Consider the following 21,557-nt stretch of genomic DNA (forward strand, 5'->3'; position numbering starts at 1 on the left):
TGAGATCAAAGAGTCTGAATGAGTCTATATATTTAAAGTCAGAGCCAGGGAAGAGAAACCTTAAAATATTTATAATAACACAGGCAAAAAAATCTCAATTTTTCAGAGCCAAAATATAGCTATTAATTAACTACTGCACATGCACTAATAAGGGCTCCTAGAGGAAGCTTGTTGGCAATGACAGAATACCTCTAGCATGGCAAGATGCTAGTGATGCATGCATAAATGCATCATGGAGGAAGGCAGATGGTTCGTATCAGCTTCCACATATGATGAGTCAATATGCACTCCATAGTATGGTTGATATTGGGTATGCCCCGGTGGCTTCAATTCTGCCGTAATATTTCGAACAGGTTAAAAATCAGAGACTTTTGAGATTCTGTGCACACACACACACACACACACACACACATCCATATGGTGTGGAGTTAAAGTAGACACTTTGGAGATTGGTGAGTTATTGCCTTTAAGGGCTACTCTTGGACGTCTGAATGCTAAGTTCAAAGCCTCTGTGTTTTCGTTCTATTTCCTTCTGATCCCATCAAGATTTCTCTCCTACTGTTTGACTCAGCTCATTAACCTTCTAGCCTTTTCATTTAATCAAACTTTTAGGGCCTTGTTGTGAATCTACAGGGGCGTTCGAGTCAAATCGGGACTTTTGATCGTGCAGAATGGCAGAATGTAGTTCTAAGAGTAAAAACTGTCTGTGTTTTTCTACATAATTCCCTGCTACACTAATGCGCTTATCACAGTGTTTCACTAGTGCCTGAAAGGTAGAAAGTTTAAACAGGAACCTGGTTTAACCTAGCCTCCCAGGAACTCCTTTAACAGCCCAAACTGCTTTGAGTGAAGTAAGGACTGTGCATGACATGTTGCAATAACTCCCAGTCAAGATCCTATAATGTAAAAGTGGTGTTGATGAATGAATGTGTGTCCAGCTCCCACAGACAGATGCATCTCTTCCTGCAAGTTAACCACAAGTTATCCATTATCCATTTTCAAGGTTCAGGCGTTTCATTCAATTACTGGTCACAAGAACATCTACAGTATAGTGGGCTCCGAGCCACCTCGGCTAGGACGTCATTCACAGACTTGAGGCTTTCTTTAAAACGATTAAACTATTTAAATGTTTTTATGCATGTCAAGCTTCAAGTCTGATATTGGATCAACCACTAGATCTCCCCGCTGTGCTTGTTCATGCTTCCTGATATTAAGAGAGACACAGTTACGCACACACAGAAGGTTCTCTAGATCAATCACAGAAAAAGTGGTGTATACAAGCACTAATCTATTTCCTCAATCTCCTACATCAACGGTGTTTGAATGTTCCGAAAACACAAAACAGGAATAAGGAAGAGTTTAAGGGAGGGGGAGAGAGAGAAAGTGAGAAAAAGGGAGAGAGAGAAAGAGAGGAGCTAACACATTTATATCAAAAATAATATTGGGATGCAATACTGCAGCTACGCGTCTAATCACCATACTGCGCTTGAGGTCTTCTGTAACTGTCAATCAGTTTTATGTCTTCATTCATGAGAAACTTCCCGAATTTGACTAGAATGCCTTTTATACATACAGTACAGTATAGTCCTTATCCTTGGAGTTATATAAGTAACCGAACACCATCATATGTATCTACAGTCATGTGGAAAGGTTAGTTCTAAGGTTTTAATTGTAGGAGGTCTTCCAAAAAAGAAGGTCTAAAATAGAATACGAAGGCGAGTTTGGTTTGTAAAACCGTATCTGAGCAAACCACAAGGCTCCTGGAACAATGTCCTAGGGACAAATGAGACCAAAGTGAAGTTGTTTGGTCTTAATGCCCAACGCCTTTTTTGGCAAAAACCAAAACCGCATTTCAGCAATAACACCTCATACCCACTGTCAAGCACGGCGGTGGATAATTTGGCCTTTGTGATTTGCAGGCACAGGATCTGGGCACGTCGTGCATAGCATATAGAGGTTTCGAGAAGCAAATATGAGGCCATCTGTCCAACAGCTAAAGCTTGGTTGAAATCCGGTAATGAAACAGGACAATGATCTAAAGCACAGCAGTGAATCTAGAAGCAAAGAATCAAGGTTTTGGAATGGTCTAGAAATAGTTTTAACTAGTTGTGGCAGAACTGTTCATATGCAAATGCCCAAAAACCTCATTGAAATGAAGCAATGCTGTAAAGAAAAATAGACTAAAATAATATGAGAGACATACAGGAAGTCAGACAGGGAATGATTACTTCATGTTATACAGTAGCTGCCAAAGGTGGATCAACAGGCTATTAAATCAGGGGGGTACTTAGTATCGTCTTTATTTCTCTTTAATAATCATAAATAATGTCAATGTGAAACAAAGTTGTTCTTCATTTAGGGTTGTATTTGGCTAATATTAAGATCCACTATGGTAAGATGATTTTTATGTTTTAATAAAATTAAATGGGGGATACAAACTTTTTCAATATGACTGTATATTTGTGTTGTCTTCCAAACATCTTTATCTGTATCCCAAATTATAACCCGAAGTGGTGTTTTTTTCCCAAAATTCCGTCACCTTGACCAGACAAGCAAGGATGAAGATGCATTGCACAGTGTCATCCATTCATCTTAATAAACAGTGACGGGAACTGTTTATTCCAGCTCACTTGATTTCCCATGAAAGTAAAAGCCTCCCACTCGGACAACTTTTTTGTAGTGCCTTAAGGGAACAAGTTTGAATGCTCACCTCTATCGACAATTAGACACCTTATTTGCAAAATGTCTAATTGTTAATAGACGTCTGCCATCCAGCACATTGGGCGACAGATACTCCCCACCATGAAGATAGACGTCATTTCTATGACAGTTATCTAAGGGGTCGGATTGCCATCTCGATGCCTGATTGTCATTCACATACTATGGGCAGTTTGCGAACTCCAGTTAGTTTAACCTGCATGTCTTTGGACTGTGGAAAGAAACCCGGAGGAAACCCACCAAGCACAGGAAGAACATGCAAAATCCATGCACACAGACCCCAAGGTGGGAATCGAACCCTAATTCTGGAGGTGCTAACCCTAAAGCCACTGGATATCTAAAATTTGAAAATTAATTGATATGTTTCCCCTAAAGTGTCATCCTTTTAATCACTAATGTGACTATCAGGTAGCTTACGTAGGTGCTGTAGTTATGTTAAAAGAACATATACAAAAGCATTTAATGCTTACAGTATATGCAGTACCTGGATATTTAAAAACTATTTTTTTATAAATGTATGTACTCTCACTTACTCACTTATCGTCTATACCGCTTTATCCTGTATTCAGGGTCGCAGTTATTTAATTAAACCAATATTTATTATTGTATATATATTGTCAGATTCAACTTGAAATAGATCCAGCAATTCATCACAGATCCAGATACTGATCCTGACATTACATCAATGCATCATTATATACAAAAAAAAAAAAAAAAACATTAGCCACAACTGCCTTAAGATTAGATTAAATGTCAGTGTGTTTCAGTGAAATCCCTAGTATAGACTGCATTGTAAACCAAATAATCTTCTGAGAAAATGCACAAGGTTTCACGGGCAGCATGAGAGAACACCTGACAGTGTCTTAAAGGATTTAGCAAATTATAATAAAAGAAATCTTTCTGCTGTCAACAGGATTTAGTCTCAGGGCATTTTCTTTTGTTCCTTTGTTAAATATGATCTGTTGATGAAACCTTGTAACCATTTTTAATGTCTTATTTAAGAAAAAAATGGAGCTAGTGTTCCGTAAATTTTTTTTTTAAAAATCCATCCTCACCTGTATAGACCAATCTTATTCAAACACTTATCTACTTGGAGCAGGAAAAAGCACTCAATAAGGATCCTCTGACAAGGTCAAATTGCCACCACTCATCATACAAATGTCCCAGTAGGGTATCGGAAGTGAAGCTTATTTTGCTTCTAGGAAAGCTTCGTACCTTCTTCCTCAGCACTGTTAAAATTGGCTGCCCATTCAATATTTTCAAATGCTTTATTAGGCTACACATGCAAGATAATTATCATGGTAGTCGTTCTGAAAATGAGTTTTAACCATCCGCAATGCACATAGCCAAGATGAGGAATTTTAGCTGCTGTTTATAAGCGAGGCTGAAAATCTTACGTATTCTGGATGCATTGTTGGCCATAGACGCGTTACAGGACCCACAGGCATGAATTGACGTGAGCGCTAGTGACAAACAGCATCTGGGGTACATTTGAAGTGGATAAACAGGTGCTGGTTGCATGGTTAGTGAATCTCTATGCAGTTCAAAATACAGTTAAATGCTTGGGAGAATGATTCTAGATGACAGTCCTGCTTGAAAGAAAAGATCTATTACTGTTTCTATGGATTAATGTGTAGCAGTGTGGGGAAAGCCTATTGTGTAATGATATGGCTTTTAAAAAAAGGTTTAACGTATTTAGGTTTTCAGCTAAAACTACAATTATACACTGACTGGCCATATAAATAAATATTTGCCACTTTAAGATTTTACTCAATCAAAATCTGATGGATGATGGGTGCATTGCTTCAGGTGCTTCCCTTCTTACTTTCTTAGATCGCTCTTTAATCTGATCTCATCAGACCACATCATCTTTTTCCATTCCAAGTCCAATTTTTGTGCTCTGTACCAAATTCAAGTTTCTTCCAATTATATCACTAACAAGTGGTTATGCATATGGAAATACTTTTACTTTTACTATTAAACATGGATATTGTATCGCCAACCACAATTCTTTCACAAGGTTGATAGTTCAGCACTGTCCTTCAAGGTTTTAATATTATGTTAAAGGATTCTCAGCCTTGTTCCATTCATTTCAAACATCCTTAGTTGTTTTCTCTGCTTGATGCAGCTCAATAATTTGAACCATCTAAAATGGCTAATTCTTTCAGCCATGTATATTTCACCAATAATCATGCCTAAGCTCTCATCCTGCAAACATTCTGTTGCTAAGTAGCCATTTACATTTGTAAAAAAAAAAATGTGGTGGTGAAAAACATTCATTCTGCTTAAAGAAGTTCCTTAAAACCTCACTGGCTGATTGTGATTAATGAGCTCTACATCATATGAAAACAGATATAAATCAAAACAATTCATTTTGCACTCAGACTCAAGCTGTCTAAATGTCTGAGATGCTCCCCTGCCACATTTGGAATTAAATTATTAAATGCAATCGTGTGGCTTTTCGATTTCTGAGCTTATCAGTCTTAAAGATTGTTGAGATGCATGCAAAACAAGAACATATTTAAGTAGTTTTTAAAACGGTTCCAAAATGTTCAAATGCTCCCCTCATGTAGGGTTTTTCTGGGCCACCTCACATTCTTTTTGCTTCAGTATCTATGTTGTTGTTGGCTCTCATAGACATTCTTTTAATTAAAATAACTAAGGAGAATGTCTCTTTGAGTGATTTGTTACCCCACAGTGCTGGGGAGTGACTAAGTTATCCACATCCTGGAATTGAGATCAACTCTGGATGTCAAAATTTGTTTTACGTTTTCTATTTCATCATAACAGAAATTTCAACATCTGATAAAACATTATCCTTTGATAAATGAAAGCATTTTAAGGGTCATTCTGTTCTGAAAAAATAAACAAAAAAACAAACAAAAAACAATGAGCTGCTTATGTAAATTGTACCCAAGTGTATGACTGAAAATATGCAATTATTTTTATCATTTAATGAATTCACTCAGGTATGACATTTTGATGCACTGGGGGAAGAACAGGAACTTCATTCACTGTCTTTTTCAGTCCTTTAATTGCTTGTGGTCTAGTCTATGTGATAGTGAGCAACACGTGCCCTGGAGCAGGGTCTTTGTGAAATAATATATCCAGATTTAGAGTGGCCATGTACATGCATGCAATATTACAAACCAAATCATGGCAGCAAACAATTCTACATCAACTACAAAGTTTGGTTATGTAGTATGTAGAAGTCTGTGCTAGTGAATTCTGTTTGTACACTGTGAAATGTATGCAAAATTTATTTATCACTGCATTACTGGGTTATTATATACATTATGTACTGTATTGGTACAGGTACTGTTACTGTTATAGTTATTTTATTATAGAGGTATTGTTACAGTTACTGTTATAGTTATTTAATGATAAAAGTATTTATCTTATTATTAAGGTATTGTTAACGTTAAAGTCGTTTGTTAGTTACTGGAGGTGACATAGTGGCTTAGTGGTTAGCAATGTCACCTTACACGTCCAGGTTCCGGGATCGATCCCCGAATTGGGTCTGTATGCATGGAGCTTGTATGTTCTCCCAGTGCTTTTTCTCGCACAGTCCAAAGACATGCAGATAAGGCTAGTGTTCCCAAATTGCCCGTAGCGTGTTTGTGTGCGCCATGCAATGGATTGGTGTATCCTGTCCCATTCACAAAGTGTCCAAGGGTTAGAGGATAAAGTGGTATAGACTGTGAGTGAGTGAGTTTGTTAATGAGAAAATACCCTTTTAAATTGTCTTTAATCATACAGACTCAGGAAGCTCAAAGAAAACCTGAGCAAAACATAATTATAGGTTGGATAAGTAAGGAAAGTCCTTGGCATTGTTGGCAACTTTGTGAGAAATATGTGTATGAGGTGTTTATGTGTGTGAGAGTGTGTTTGTGTGTGTGTGTCTCATTGCTCTCACATGACATCCATACTGTCCTGGCCAGTGTGCCAGCTTTTGTTATTAACTACAGCATTTCTGCCTTTATGAATTGTTTGCACCTTGTCTACTGTAGCCTGTACCTTGTCCCTTAAATCTTAAAGCTCCTCCTTGTTTTATGGACCAGAAGGCGTGAGACGCTGTTGAAGGCGTTTGTCAAAGTTCAACATAAGATTGTAAAAAAAAAAAAAAAAAAAACAGGCTGCACAACAACTTTCGTCATTCTGAGGGATGGCACACCACAAGTTCACTCCATGTGTAATGTGAAGGAAGAAGCCCAGGCAAGACCGTGCGCGCGCTCTGCTCTGCGTGTCTTGGAGACAGGTACGGCTGCATTTTACGCGGCAGCGCACACTCACACGCGCACACTCACACGCGCACGGATATGTCATGCTTATCGATACATAATGCACAACATCTAGCACACCTTGGTCCGTCTTTAGGACGCGCATTAGACCTGGATCATTTCGGCATCTACTCGATCCTTTAGTGTGTGTGTGTGTGTGTGTGTGTGCCAGTTCTGGAGTTGTTCACAAGAAAAAAGGAAACCGCAAGTATTTTCTTGACTTTCTATTAAGGACGTACGTTTAAAAAAAGAAAAGAAAAAAAAGTGGAATAAACTACACCATGGGTTTATCCAGAAACGAAACGCTGAGGTCTGAGGATGAGATGGAAAATGAGCCGCCCGGTCCGGAGGTGGTGATCGTCCCGGTGATATTCGGGTGCATCTTTTTCTTAGGGATTGTCGGGAACACTTTGGTGATGGTGGTCATCGGGAGGATCAAGTCGAAGCGCTCGAGAAGCACCACCAACATTTTCATCCTCAACCTCAGCATAGCGGACCTCTCCTTCCTGCTCTTCTGCGTGCCCTTCCAGGCCACCATTTACTCGCTCCCCGAGTGGGTTTTCGGCGCCTTCCTGTGCAAGTTCGTGCACTACGTCTTCACGCTGAGCATGCTCGTGAGCATCTTCACGCTCGTCGCCATGTCCGTGGACCGGTACGTGGCCGTGGTGCTCTCCAAGAAGTCGCCGTGCATACGCAACCGCAGGAACGCGCTCGCCGGCGTGTGTGTGACCTGGGCGCTGTCGATCGTCTTCGCCGTGCCCGTGGCGCAGCATCAGATCGTGACTAATTACCAGGACGCCCCGAACAGCTCCTTCTGCTGGGAGATCTGGCCCGAGCAGGTGCCCAGGCGCACGTACAAAGTGACCATTCTTATCACTGGGTATCTGTTACCGCTGCTTTTGATCACGTGCTGCTACACCAAGGTGAGTTACCTTATTCGAAGCACAATGTCGGGAGTTTATGTTAACTTTTTATTAGGCTGCATAACCTTATTGCTTATATTTAAGTTCTACTATATGATTAGCTGGATATGTTTGGGTTTGACATTATCTAAGCAGTGGGGTAATTCCAGCCATGCTTTCATGCAAGTGAAGAGACTATATCTTGCCAAACACCCTCATCTGTATTTAATTTTCTTGATTATTATTATTATTATATATTTTTTTTAATTTACTAAAATGAATTGACACAAATTGATCTTGGCCTAAGAGCTTAGCTTTGAGTTATCAGGCTCTGCACAAGCAGAAGACATTCTCAGACATAACTGTGGAGCAGTAAGAGTACATCTTAAAGCCTTTATTACGCATCATGCAAATTATTTAACGCTCTGTCTATAATTAGGCTTTAGAGGAAATATTTAAATGCGCTCCTTAAGGTTCCAGTTAACATACGTTCAATTATTTTATTATAAATGTATTGTTACTGTTATAACTGTTAGTTATTTTTATTTTAAAGGCATTTGTTAGTTACTGTAACTGTTACAGTTATTATATTATAAAGGTACTGGAGATGGCACCTCATAAGCTACAACAAAATTGTTAGTGATTGAAAGAGAGTACAAGTCGGGAAAATCCTGTTTAACCAAACAGCGCACGTTACGCACGGAAAGCACAGTGTGACCAGATCTTCAGTCCTCGTTATGTGTCCAACATCGTGACTCTTAGCCTAATGGAGGTCCTGATGACTGAGTGTGTACAGACAACCAGCCCCCTCGTCCACCCACATGGAGGTAAAAACGTGATTAAGCAGTTATTAACCTGCGATGGAGCTGAAGCGACAAAGTCCTCCTCCTCCACACTATCGAACGACAGTTTAGCACTTACTGTAAGTGCATACTTATGTTGGACCTTGGAGGTGTGTTTATTAGCACAACAATCCCACACATTTTTAGACAGTATGCCAATATTTGAGACAAGACATCTGTCTTTTATAAACCTACCATATGTGTTTCGGAAATAACTGGTGACCCTTTTTATTGTGTTTAATAAATTCATGGAAAATTACATACATAAAGGATTTTGCTCTGATTTACTTAATGCTTCTCCAACATGTCTACCAGGTTTGAAAACGTGTATTTTAATAATAAATAAATTAATTAATGAAATAAATAAATACTATTATTATTAAGAATTTATTATAAATTATCCAGGGTCCGGGTTCGATTAACGCCTCGAGTATGTGTGCATAGAGTTAGCTTGTTCTACCCGAGCTTGGTAGGTTTCCTCCGGGTTCTTCAGTTTCCTCCCACAGTCCAAAGACCTGCAGTTTGAGCTAACTGGCATTCCCAAATTGTCCATAGTGTGTAAATGAGTGTGTGTGAGTGTGTGTGTACATGTGAGTGCCCTGCGATTGATTGGCAACCCATCCAGGTTGTACCCCACCTTGTGCTCTAAGTCTCCTGGGATACACTACAACCTCCATCCATGATCTATTATAAAGATATACAGTCTTATTCAAAAGGTTTAGAACAAAGGACATCCGTACTCCACCTAATGATGCCAACTGTCTAGTCAGTCTTGTCTGTTTCCAGTTTTCTCCTTCCCGATATGGTGAGTCTGTGCACATTATAGACTCCTGTTCTTTGGTTACAGCAGTGCAGTCTGATGTGGATTCCTAATTTTATAGCATGTCTACATTGAGGATTGATTCTTTTTGCATTTTTCTGTTGTTCCTTAAAGAGTCATTATTTGAGTTAATACAGTACATAATTTATGTTTGTTTGGCTATTCGCCTCTGACTTTTTTCATGATTTTTTTCCATGAGGTGATTTTTCATCTACAGCTCACTAAATTTTGTTGTTGGTGTTGTTTGCACCATTCTGCGTAAACCCTAGAGTCTGTTATGCTTAAAAATCCCAGGAGAGCAGCGGCTTCTGGGAAAAATGCCATAGTCGAACCATTGGGATCACGCTTTTCCCTATTCCGATGATTGATGCGAACATTAACAGGAGCTCTTGACCTGTATCTGCATGAATTTATGCATTATGCTGCTAGCACGTGATTGGATAATTGGATAATTACACAAATGAACAGGAGTGCAGATGTCCCTAATAAAGTGTAATTTGAGTAATATGGAAAATATGACAGGAGACAAATGCTGGAGTTGAAGACAGATGCTCATTGTGTTTTGCAAATGAGCACACTATACAGTACATTATGTAAAAAAAATAAAGAAAGAAACTACCTACTGTTTTTTTGTGATATCATTTTCATAAACTCATATACCAACTTGGTGCTCAGCTCCACCCAGGTCTACCCAGCCATGCAGTTCTTTGGGCAGCATTCTTAACCTTCAGTAAATAATACTAGGTAAAGTTAACCTTGCCTTCTTCAACTCTTAGTTGCATTTTAACTTTTAGATATATTAAGAATGTCCCTGTGAATGAACACTTTCCCATGTACACACAATAAATCATCTGTGAAAAAGTAATTCTTTTACGGTCCACTTTATGTATAATATCATATGTAAGATGAACCATATGTTGTAACCCATAAAAAATATATATTTTAGCTGGGTGTTTACAGCCTGGGTCACATTTTTGTTTCTCAGATGAGTGGAAAAAGCCTGAAAATCTTTGGGAAGTGTCTGAAAAGGTTTGGAAAATGAGTGGGTTAAAATTTTCAGCTGGAAAATTAACTGATGCATGTTGGAAACCTCTAAGACTTACAGTAGATTAACTTGTTTTAAAAAGTACTATAATTTGTCAGCTTAAATGCAATTTCCTTAGTAGTAACTGTTCAATTGTAAAAACAGAGCTGTTGCAATCCTTTTTCAATGAATGAACAAAATTAATTAATCTTAACTTAACACCAGCTCATAAAGTTTTTTTTCAATGAACAATTTCACTATAATTTCAAACTTTATAAATCTTGTTTCACATATATATTTTTATATAAATAGATGTTGTTTTATTAATACAGAATTTGTATTCATTGACGATAATGTCCATTGTTAAATGTACTAAAATGTAAAAAAGACTTAATGCTGATTTTTTTTTTTCTCATGTAGGTATTATATCACCTTCATAAAAAAATAAAGAACATGTCCAAGAAATCCGAACGCTCAAAGAGAAAGGTAAGAAATTCATTTAATTTGTAGAATATTAATCTATTTATTTAAATATACATATTTACTATATAATTTTTTTTCTTTCAGTTCATACGCATCAAGAGAAAGTGTAGTTTGGCTTTTTCATAAACCAGAGGCAAACAGTGATATATTCTTTGCAATATCTAAGTCATGTCATAGAGTTGGTTAAGATTATTTTAGCATATCACATTATTCAACACTTTGCCTATAAGAAATTCAATTCACATTCGCTGCTTAAAAATCCATCAAGTTTCCTTATTTATGCTGTTAGTTTAATTGGCCTAAAATGATGTATGTAGTGTCAGAGTGGATAAAGTTCATAAATCAAAAAAATGGTCACTACGCAGAGAAGCAGAAATCAGCCTATCAGCATTCTTCTCACACAAGAGCACTGTGTACTTCAGTTTTACCCGATCACTCCATTTTTCCCACTCCATCTAAACACATTCAAACCAGATGCTTAAAATGCACACCAGCTATATTTCTAATTAAACTATGCATCTTTGAGGCCATAGAACACACTTCCATCTGTGGCCTCAGGCCCCTACTGTAGCTAATGAGCCTTAATAGAGAATGTTTAAGAGTGGCATCTGTTACCATTCGCAGTGAGATCACCTTGTTTACCGTAGGAAAGGGGGTGGGGTTAAAAATGCTTTTAACAGTTGGTGCGAGTGGGATATCTCGTACCTTTATGCAATATATTACTTGTCGCTCAGAAACAACTGATTCGGAGTGGACCGTAATTATTATAATCAGGTAAAATTGACATTTAATGTCTCAGAGAAAAGCTAGCTTTTAGAGCAGTAATGTTAGTACAGAGGTCCGTATCTATAGCAACACATAACCAGCCTTGGATCATTTCAGTAAAGGTTGCATTCTCTGACAGTAATCACTGAGTGTTATAGGCTCAACATATTCTCATTGCATTTGTGCGCCAAAGCCAAAAAAATTTTTTGTTCTTTTGAGTCGATGGGTTTGTGCAAAGGAAAACCTCTAACGTTACGTGCCGAATGTTTGAACGTCCAAAAAGTGAACTTATTATATTGTCCTGAGTGGAAAACAGGGTCTGAAGTTCAACAGGTGCCAATTATAGCCGCATTGCAATGCTGTGTTATTCACTACAAAGTGAAAGGGGGATGGTGGGTCAGTGTTCAAGGCCACAGCTGATCCAAACATGGAGCTTAGACTGTAGGATAGCAGGGACACTTATAAAAAGAGAAATGATATAGGAAATATATACAGTATTAAATATATAATTCAATTTTTAAAAAAGGGCATACTATACTGAAAGTATACATGATGCCAACTACTTTTTATACACTCCATGTACTAGTTAATGTACTCATTTACCTATGTAACCATGTACTAGTTCTATATATTGGACTAAATTGGGATAAAACCTATTACATATTTTTGGTTGATATTTTATTGCCTAAAATTTTTATTAGTACATTTTATTAGACAGAACAAATATGGAATTATGAAGTCAACAAATATGTTCAATTCAATTGTACAATATATAATGTGAATGTATATTTAGTGCAGAGTGCAAGCAGGGACTCTGGCAGGACTAGTCATGTCAGCACAACTAAAAGAGATGTCTTGAATAACCCAAATATGTTTAAATTATTCAAAGTAGCCACCTTTTGCTTTGATGACATCTTTTGTACTCTCCTGGCATTCCCTCGCTCAGCCTTATGAAGTAGTCAAGTGGAAAGGTTTTCCATCAATTTTGAAAGAATTCCCAGGGTTTTTAAATACTTGGTGCTGTTTCTTCTTTCTTTGGTTCTACTCATCAAAAACCTCATCAAAAAGATTTAGATCGAGATGATTATGAAGGCTAGGTCATCTGATGCAGCCCGTTAATAGATAAATAGCTCTTACATAACCTAGAGGTGTGTTTGGGCTCATTATCCTGGTCGAAAATAAATGATAGTCCCTCTAAGTGCAAACCAGATGGGATGGCATGACGCTGCGAAATGCTGTGCTAGTCATGCTGGGTAAGTGTGCCCTCAGTTTTTCACAGTAGGAGCCACACATTCAGAAACCATCTGTTTCCCCTCTCTATGTCTAACAAAGATCACCAGACCAAAGTCACCAGACCAAAGGACAGTTTTTCCACTGATCTGTTGTTCCTTCCTTGTGTTTCTCGACCCAATCAAGTCTCTTCTGCTTGTTCTTCTTCTGAAATGATGGTTTCTTTGCAACCATTCAATCATGAAGTCCTGACTCACGCAGTCTCCTCTGTACAGTGGATGTTGAAATATGTCTGCTGTTTGAACTTTGAGAAGCATTTATGTGGGCTCTAATCTGAGGCACTGTAAAATGTTGGTCTCTCAGGCTGATCATTCTAATTTAACTTGTTTTCTGCAGAGGTAGTACATGGTCTTACTTTTCTAGTATGGTTCTTATGAAAGCCAGTTATGTTATAGCGTTTAATGGTTTTGGCAACTGCACTTGGGGATACATACAAAGTTCATGGGATTTCTTGCTGAGCCCTCGAGCCTTTTTAGTTTACTTCTGTACATGGCTCCATGCTTGTTCTTTCATAGTATGTGATGTCTTATTAATGAGTGAAATAAATTTTCACACTTAGAGCTCTGGCACTAATCAGCACGGGCTGGGCTTACAGTATCTGAGTAATTGTAATACATATATACAATAAGTTACTTATACTATATGTTATTACACAATAAATAAATCATGCAATTATTGGTGCTGTGCGGAAACGAGTGCAAAAGTGGGCATAACGTTTTATCTAACTGACACAGGTTGTTCAAATTCACACATGCTGGTAGGAGAACTTATTTATCAGAGTCTTTTAACCCAAATATTTTAGAAACTGATAGGTCTTTGATCATTACTTAAAGATTCCTGACACGCCTAAAGATATTGACATCAAACATCAGTTAAAGATCATAAAAACATTGGCAAGTATTCAGTGGTTCAGCCATTTTGTTGAGTCCCAGGAAATCAGTTTTGAAAAACTTAAACCAGTCCATCTTGATTAGCTGATTACTTGCTATTACTTGATTACTTGATTAGCTGTTTGTTTATTTGCATGAATGTAGACATGTTCCTAATAGAGTGGAAGAGTAGAAAAAGTATATGCTTGAATTCCTTCTTGGTCAACAGCTTACAGGTAGGCCTTTAAAACGTGGTTGTTTTTGATGATTCTGTTACAAAAAATATTTTTCCAGTTCTTGCACTTCAAAGCAAAGCCTGTGCTCTTCCACATAGAATTTTCCGTCATGCTTCAAGCGTTTTAAATGAAATTATCTATAAGTACAGTAAGGGTCTGAGTTCTAATGTAAGCATGCTGTGAAAAAGAAAATGGTTTGGTGAAATGTCCAGAAAGTGTACTGATTCGTATATTGTAAATCCCAAAATCCCCAAGGACACTTAAAAAAAACAATAAGCAAAAAGACAAATATATTCCAAATGCACCAAGGTTAGAGCTTCTGAGCTATTTCGGCATACTTCTACATGACTAGAATGCACAGAGAATTTGGGGGTCAGTTTACCTGCAACAAAATAAAATGAGGGGGAATGTCTTCAGACCTGTTCCCAGCAGATAAGGTACTGTACACTATTTAAAGTTTATCAGCCAGAACATATGGACAATAGACAATATCTTTCAGGTGCACTGCATGGTTTTAGCAATAAATAAATAAAAGAAACTGTAGCAAATTGTGTAAAAGGTCATAATTATTTTCATCTCTAAGTACCTCGTTCACTTATATACAGTACTTATCCTGTCCTGAAAAGTGTGTTTAGAAGAGCTCTTTATACCAGAACAATGCCTCTTCTGACATTGATTATGAGCAAAGCTCATCAGCACTATTATTTATCACAGGTAATACAGCATAGTCTTCCATTTTAAATACAGTGCATATACAGTATAGTGTATTCATATACAGTACTAAAGAATATAGTATATGGGTATAGGAACTCTTTAGCTTCAGTCTTTGTGATATAACAGCAGAAGTTAACCACACTATTCAGGCAAATTGTTATATATTTTTCATGAACCGTTGTTTATGCTGTTTAATGAAAAGAACTCTGTATGTGATCTATTCAAGCTCTTGGTCGACCTTATGGAGAGTGTGTTTAGTAAATGCCACATGACGATACTTATCAGTTGAGGTGATGGTTCAAAGATGTGGATGTTTAATCATAGACAGTATCAGTAATCAGTCCACTAAATTTAAAAAGGTGTTAAAGAAAGAATATTCCATCAGCAGATAAACTCAATCACTTGAGAAGACACTATGTAGGGGCTGATGCCTAGTGATGAGAAGTTTGAATCATTTTAGTAACTTTAAATTTTATTCAAAATTTAAATAAAATGTAAAACTTTCGATTAACAGACCCCCAACATGTCTACATATACACTTTTTGGCTATAGTTCTAGTAACGAAAATATTACAATGTGACTCTCATAGACACTATGAGAACAAAATTACACAACCGAATTGAGCGGTTCTTCTCATGAGCCTTCTAGTCCGAGTCGTTCGTTCTTTTGAATCTATTGCATAGCGTCTATGGAAGCCACATGACAAAAGAACGAACAACTTGGACTAGGAGACTCATTAAATGAAATGAATGTACCGCACTGCATAGCGTCTATGGAAGTCACGTGACAAAACAATGAATGATTCAGACAAAAAGACTTGAGCGGTAACTACTCATTTCTGTTTTACTGTATACAGCCTACGGAGGTCTTGTGCTGCTTTGCGCCTGCAAAATAGGAAATGAACGAATCACTCTCCGAGTCACTATTTGTTCACCTGAGTCACGTTAAAGACTTGAACGACCCAGCACTCGGTGGTATTTTTTTATAGTTATTACGATAAGGCCTGTATAGATGTGTGGGAACAACATGCATGGACATCCTTTCAAAAAATAAAAAAACTATATATACAGTCTAAGCATGCTGAAGGATTAATAACTTAAGATTGTCTACAAGCACGTCTGAAAGCAATGCCTCATAATAAGAGTTTTGACATCTTATATGATTGCGACGATAATCAGAACTGGTTTAAAGGTTACCTGACTGGGCAGCATCCCGGTGGAATTGACCTGTCACTCAAGTTATGAAAAACACACAAGAATTTCCTACCTTTAAAGATTTTGCCACATTCGTGTTAATGGAAGCAGAGAATGCCTGCAATCTTATAACCGCCTTTCAGTCATTAGAGTCACACTCTGAGAAAAAGCAGTCACAGAGAAAGCGAGGCTAAATTCAGCGTCTTTTATACACAGATAGTTGCCGAGCGCAATCAAGGACGGCTATAGGACTATGATGTGCACTTTTTGGAGACAGCAGACATCACCTATACACATTGATTTTAAAAGGAAGTCCTTGAACGAAAAATGAGAAACTTTGTTATGGTCATAGTGTTAGGGACTGGCATCACAGACACTCATGACACACCTGCAAAGAAAGAAATCCCACCTGCCTCCAGGATGACAGCTCTAGTAACAAGAACTTAGTACTGGATTCAAATCAGAGCAATACAGCTACCACAAGTCTGAAGTGCCATCTGCCTGCACTTGCATGATTGTGCCAGTATGTGTATACTCCATCAGCAATCCAGGTGAACCTTCTCGATCAAGTAGTTATTGGTATCTGGCAAATCAAATCATGGTCTGAAAGAATGAAGCTAACTACCATGATTGGTAAAGATTAAAGCGTCAATACGTAACTGAAGTGTGAGGGGTTACACCTCTAATATTTTCACTGATCCCCCTTCTGACCACACCAAATACTGCATGTCAGCATTCCTACCTGTGAATCAACAAATCAACGGAGTCAAATTAGCATCATTGCAAATTAAAACCCTTAAAACGGGCGGCTCAGATAAGTACTGTAACTCACAGATATACTGCATATGTGCTCTTATAGGAGCCTTTGTGGAGTGTCTTAACGATAAGGCTTCAGACTTCAAATTGTGTACTTGGGTTTTCAGGTATGTCAGGTAGAACTAAGGTTATCATTACTTTTATATTCTCCACTATCAGAATATGTGAATGACGTTGCAAAAATTTAGACCTCATAAAATAAGCATATTGTTATTGTTAATATTATTATTTTTAACCGAAAACATCTGATCATGTGTATTTGTAGTATTTCTTTGCCTTTGTGACCGGTTTTCTAACTTTTTGCTCCGTTGTGTTTGGGCAAGGTTATTATATTGCCTATTTTGTGCTGAAAAAAATGATATGTCACTTCATACTGCACAATCCTGAGCTCTATATATGTTTATTAAAAAAAAAAAAAAAAAAAGCAAAACAAATACTGGCTAAAATGCTCTGGGCTTTAAGGGCTACATTGCACCACATGAAGTATGAAGGCTTTTTCTTATAGGGCAATATTTTAATTGCGCAATAGCACCAGCATCATGACAGGTAATATTGGGAGAAGATAATGTAATAAAGCCTATGGAGTTTGCACAGACCTAGGGTGGTCTGTTATACAGTAGATTGTTCATCACCTTCTAATGACACACTGTTGCCACCATGCTGTTCAACTTGCTTCATCCATGCAATTAGTGTGTAATTTGTGTATGCAGTTTGTGCTTAATAATAGTCTAGTGCTAGAAAGTGTATCACCATCTAAACATGAAGTAAAAGTTCTTGATCTAGCTTTTAATGACTCTAGGATGGGATTAACTAGCACATTGAATGTGACAACTTCAGATCTCGTATCTGCCTAAAGGATCAACAGTATGGCGTTGCGTAGTCCTAACTTTGGACACATCTTGAGAAGAGAGTCACACCACTTCTTTGATGCAAGCACATTTGGTTACGGTCAATGTTCATTGTGATCTAGTTATGAGTCCAGAGTAGCTCCAATAAAGGTTATAACTATTCCCGGGCTAGAATAAACCGCTGCTTTGTCTCTGTCACAGCAAACAACCCCCTAAATGAAGAATTCCATTTTGAAGGCCAAGCAAATAATTTCTGCACACACTCCAAGGTCATCTTGGGTTATATTAATAAGAAGGCACATCTTCTAGGATGCAGAAAATCCACTTTAGTAGAACATGTCAGCAGTGGCGTAATATTCCCACTGATAAAACCCCATCAGGATTGTGTAAGTGTAAGTGTCTCACATCAGACTAGTTTACACACCTCAGTTTCTGTGGGAGAAGGTGATACCTGCAGCAGCAAGGCCCATCACTGAAATACAGAATGGTGACCCTGAAGTCAAAAGGGTTCAGACACTAGATGCTCAAACTGCAGAGCAATAAAATTTCTCAGACTGCTTATCAAAGTTTTCCTCATGGCACAAAGTCACACACCTTCTCCAAAGTGCTCAGGGTGACAAGTCAACAGTTCACAGCACTGTATAAGAGCGAGAAAACTCACAGCACATCATCCTGCAGTAGCAAGTGTACTTTGAGGTGATTCAATTGTTCTTAAGGGTACTCATCTTTTATGATAGAGAGAGCTATGTTACATAGATGCCTTTCTTGATCAAGATGGCATCCTCAGGGTGGGAGAGTAGACTGAATAATGCAACTCTCCCTATAGCAGTGATCATGCCAAAGGATCATCACCTTACTAAGCTGATAATGGATTATCATGGGTACATCTGACATTCTGGAAGGGGGCTCACTGTTAATAAAACCAGGACAAACAGATATTGGATCCCTAGAATCAATAGAGCTATTGCAGCTTATTTACATCAGTGGGTTAAATGCTGAAAACTGGACAGTGGTTTCTTGTAGATCCAGAACAATTATTCACTTATTGTAGAATGGATTGGTTTTGTCCATTCCTTATTAAGGAAGGTTGCGAAATTCACAAGTGATATGGACCCCTTTTTGCATGTACTGTAGTTGCCGTTAAGCTATACTGTACACATTGAAATGTTAGATGAAATATCAACAGATGCTTTCATTATTGGTTGTTTGATTGCCATAAGAGGAGCATTACTGCGGATAAAGTGTGACCAGGGTAGCAAATTATGCTACAGACAAAAAATGAGCTGAATGAAGGTCCAAACAACTGGTTTTTAAAACAAGTCGAGATTGGCCAAAGTTGTAAAAATGAGTTTTCCACTACAGAAGATAAGAATAGAGAGTCTCTGCTCCAAGAGACTGTAACATTTTTTCTTTTTTTCTTTTCACTCCGAGGCAATATTTTAACCGTATGAAAAATTAATAGTCGTACATGGTATCTGGTAAGCTTTAGCTTGGAATAGAGGTCATTATTAAGTTATAAATTATTCATGCTTTACATCTCATACTGCCCTGAAAATCATTCATGACTGGTGGGAGTGTAAATTACCTCTAATATGTTCCATGGTGTTCGTGTTATTTGTTGTTATTAGGCTTGTTAAGGTAATACGTACAGTATCTATTTATTTTGCTGCTGTAGGTAACTATTAATATTAGTATAGTATAATACCTTTTTTTTGCATACATTTACACATGTAAAGCACAAAGCTAAGTAGCATAGTAAGAGGCCAACAAGCTCACAACAAAGTGAGCAAGGTCACAAGTTTGCAAATGTTTTATATATTTGTGTTTTAAATTGAATAGATGTTATGAATGTTGGGATTTTTAGCATGTTAAAATTGAAAAAGCCAGGAAATGTATTGTAATTAATATTTCATGTAAGGAAAAGATGTGTAAACTAAGTGGGGCAAACCGTTATAGTTCATTGGAACTCAGATTTTCCGGTTTCCTTCCACAGTAAAAGGACATGCAGATGAGACTAACTGCCATCCTTACATTGTGTGTGAAGGCGCGTGTGAATGTTGACCAGAGGTCCTGTAAAAATGGGAATAAATACAATGGTCACCATTGGCCTCCATGGTCCCTAGTTGCACAACATGAGGTTCCCAGATGGATGAATTAATAAATATGTATATTAAATATTATCCATATACAGAGTCGTCCAAAAAAGTTTATACGCACAAAAAAGGAAAAATATTTTACATGATAATATTATTCATAAAATATTAATATAATATGCATCATACTATTTTTATTTTGCTGAAGTGTGTATATTTTTTGTCTGTCTCTGTTAAAGAGTGGTCATATTTAGTTTTTGGTATTTTTTTTATTTAGCTCTTACATTGTGTTTACAATATGTTCTTTTTTTCCATAAGGATCTAAGCTATGGTATAAACAAAACCCTTGTAAACCATCATTTAGAGAGTTAGCCGGGCCAGTTACAAATCGATCTGTTTTTGGACTGTTAGGTTACAGCATGCTGGAAGGAAAGTGCATTATTCAGCTACACCTACAGTACAGATTTAAAAATACTCACTGACAAATGTGGTAATTTAGTGATAAAGGGTTTGTCCGAGATCTTTCTTAACAGTTATTTATTCTTATTCTCACTATTTAAAAAAATGTAGCTATTCCAGTCATAGGTGTAACACAAATAAAATGTTTGTCCTAGGATATTTAGTTTGATGATAAAATATCCAAATTATATGCTATACTGTACTTATTCATTGCATGTTTGTGCTAGAGGAAAATAGTTAATTTTTTCCTGCAGACTTTGTGCTCTACTAGGAAACAAAATTTAATCATTACAGTAATTAATTCGGAGGAGGGAGGTAACAAAATACATTTACTTAATTACTGTACTTAACTAGATATTAAACACACTTGAGTAATTTATTTGAGTTTATTAAAGCATACCTTTTAACTTTTACTCCACTAAAAAAGGCCGGCAATTATCAGTACTTTTACTTCTCTATGTACATTTCTGCATGGTGTTGCATTACTTAACCATACTGATACTGTATGTAGTATTTGAAGCAGAAACTTCATCACCTGCTGACTGTTAGGCGTAACAGCGTGACTTTCCGTTCCTTCGAGGCATGCCTAATAAGGCAACAGGTGTTTGAAATCAGAAGCGGAGCTGGTTTGCAGACAGCAAGGTCACATTTCAGAAGAAGAGGGAGAAAGAGAGAGATTTTTTTTACTATGAAAACAGCTATTTGTGCTAAAACAAGCCCTGTAGTTTTGATAATTAAGTACATTTTAACTATTGTTCTTTTACTGGTGGCACGGTGGAGTAGTGGTAGGCACTGTGGCCTTGCACCACCAGGGTCAAGAATTCGAATCCCGCCCTTTGGTTTGTGTGCGTGGAGTTCACATGTTCTCCGCGTGCTTGATGGGTTTCCTCCAAAGACATGCAGATTAGGTTAATTGGTGTGTGTGCCTTGCAGCGTGCTGGCACCCTGACCATAGTTTTTCCATTGTTTCCCTAAGTCTCCTGGAATAGGCTCTGGGCCCCTGCGTCCATGTACTTTTACTCGTGTAGACATGTAAATGGAGAAGTTCTTATTTACTTGAGTAACATTTGCCCTACGAAATCTATGAAATCTCTTTCTTTTTCTTTTAAGTATAGCATTTGTGTACTTTGCCCACCAACCAAATAATGAGGCTCTTTAATGAGGCCAATGTGTACAAAGGAGTTGAACTCTGGCCTTATGTCCTT

The 21,557-nt window shown here is 37.5% G+C and overlaps 1 protein-coding gene across 1 annotated transcript in view; it reads left to right on the forward strand.

The window, feature by feature from the left end:
* Positions 1-6,665: 6,665 nt before the first annotated feature.
* Positions 6,666-21,557, forward strand: part of galr1b (galanin receptor 1b) — a 35,128-nt gene continuing 20,236 nt past the window's right edge. Inside the window, exons 1-2 of the mRNA XM_053492812.1 lie at positions 6,666-7,921; positions 11,007-11,072. Of these exons, the coding sequence (XP_053348787.1) occupies positions 7,280-7,921; positions 11,007-11,072 (708 nt within the window). The 5' untranslated portion in view covers positions 6,666-7,279. The remainder of the gene's footprint in view (positions 7,922-11,006; positions 11,073-21,557) is intronic.

The sequence above is a fragment of the Clarias gariepinus genome, chromosome 3 (genome assembly GCF_024256425.1).
Source record: "Clarias gariepinus isolate MV-2021 ecotype Netherlands chromosome 3, CGAR_prim_01v2, whole genome shotgun sequence".
NCBI lineage: Eukaryota > Metazoa > Chordata > Actinopteri > Siluriformes > Clariidae > Clarias > Clarias gariepinus.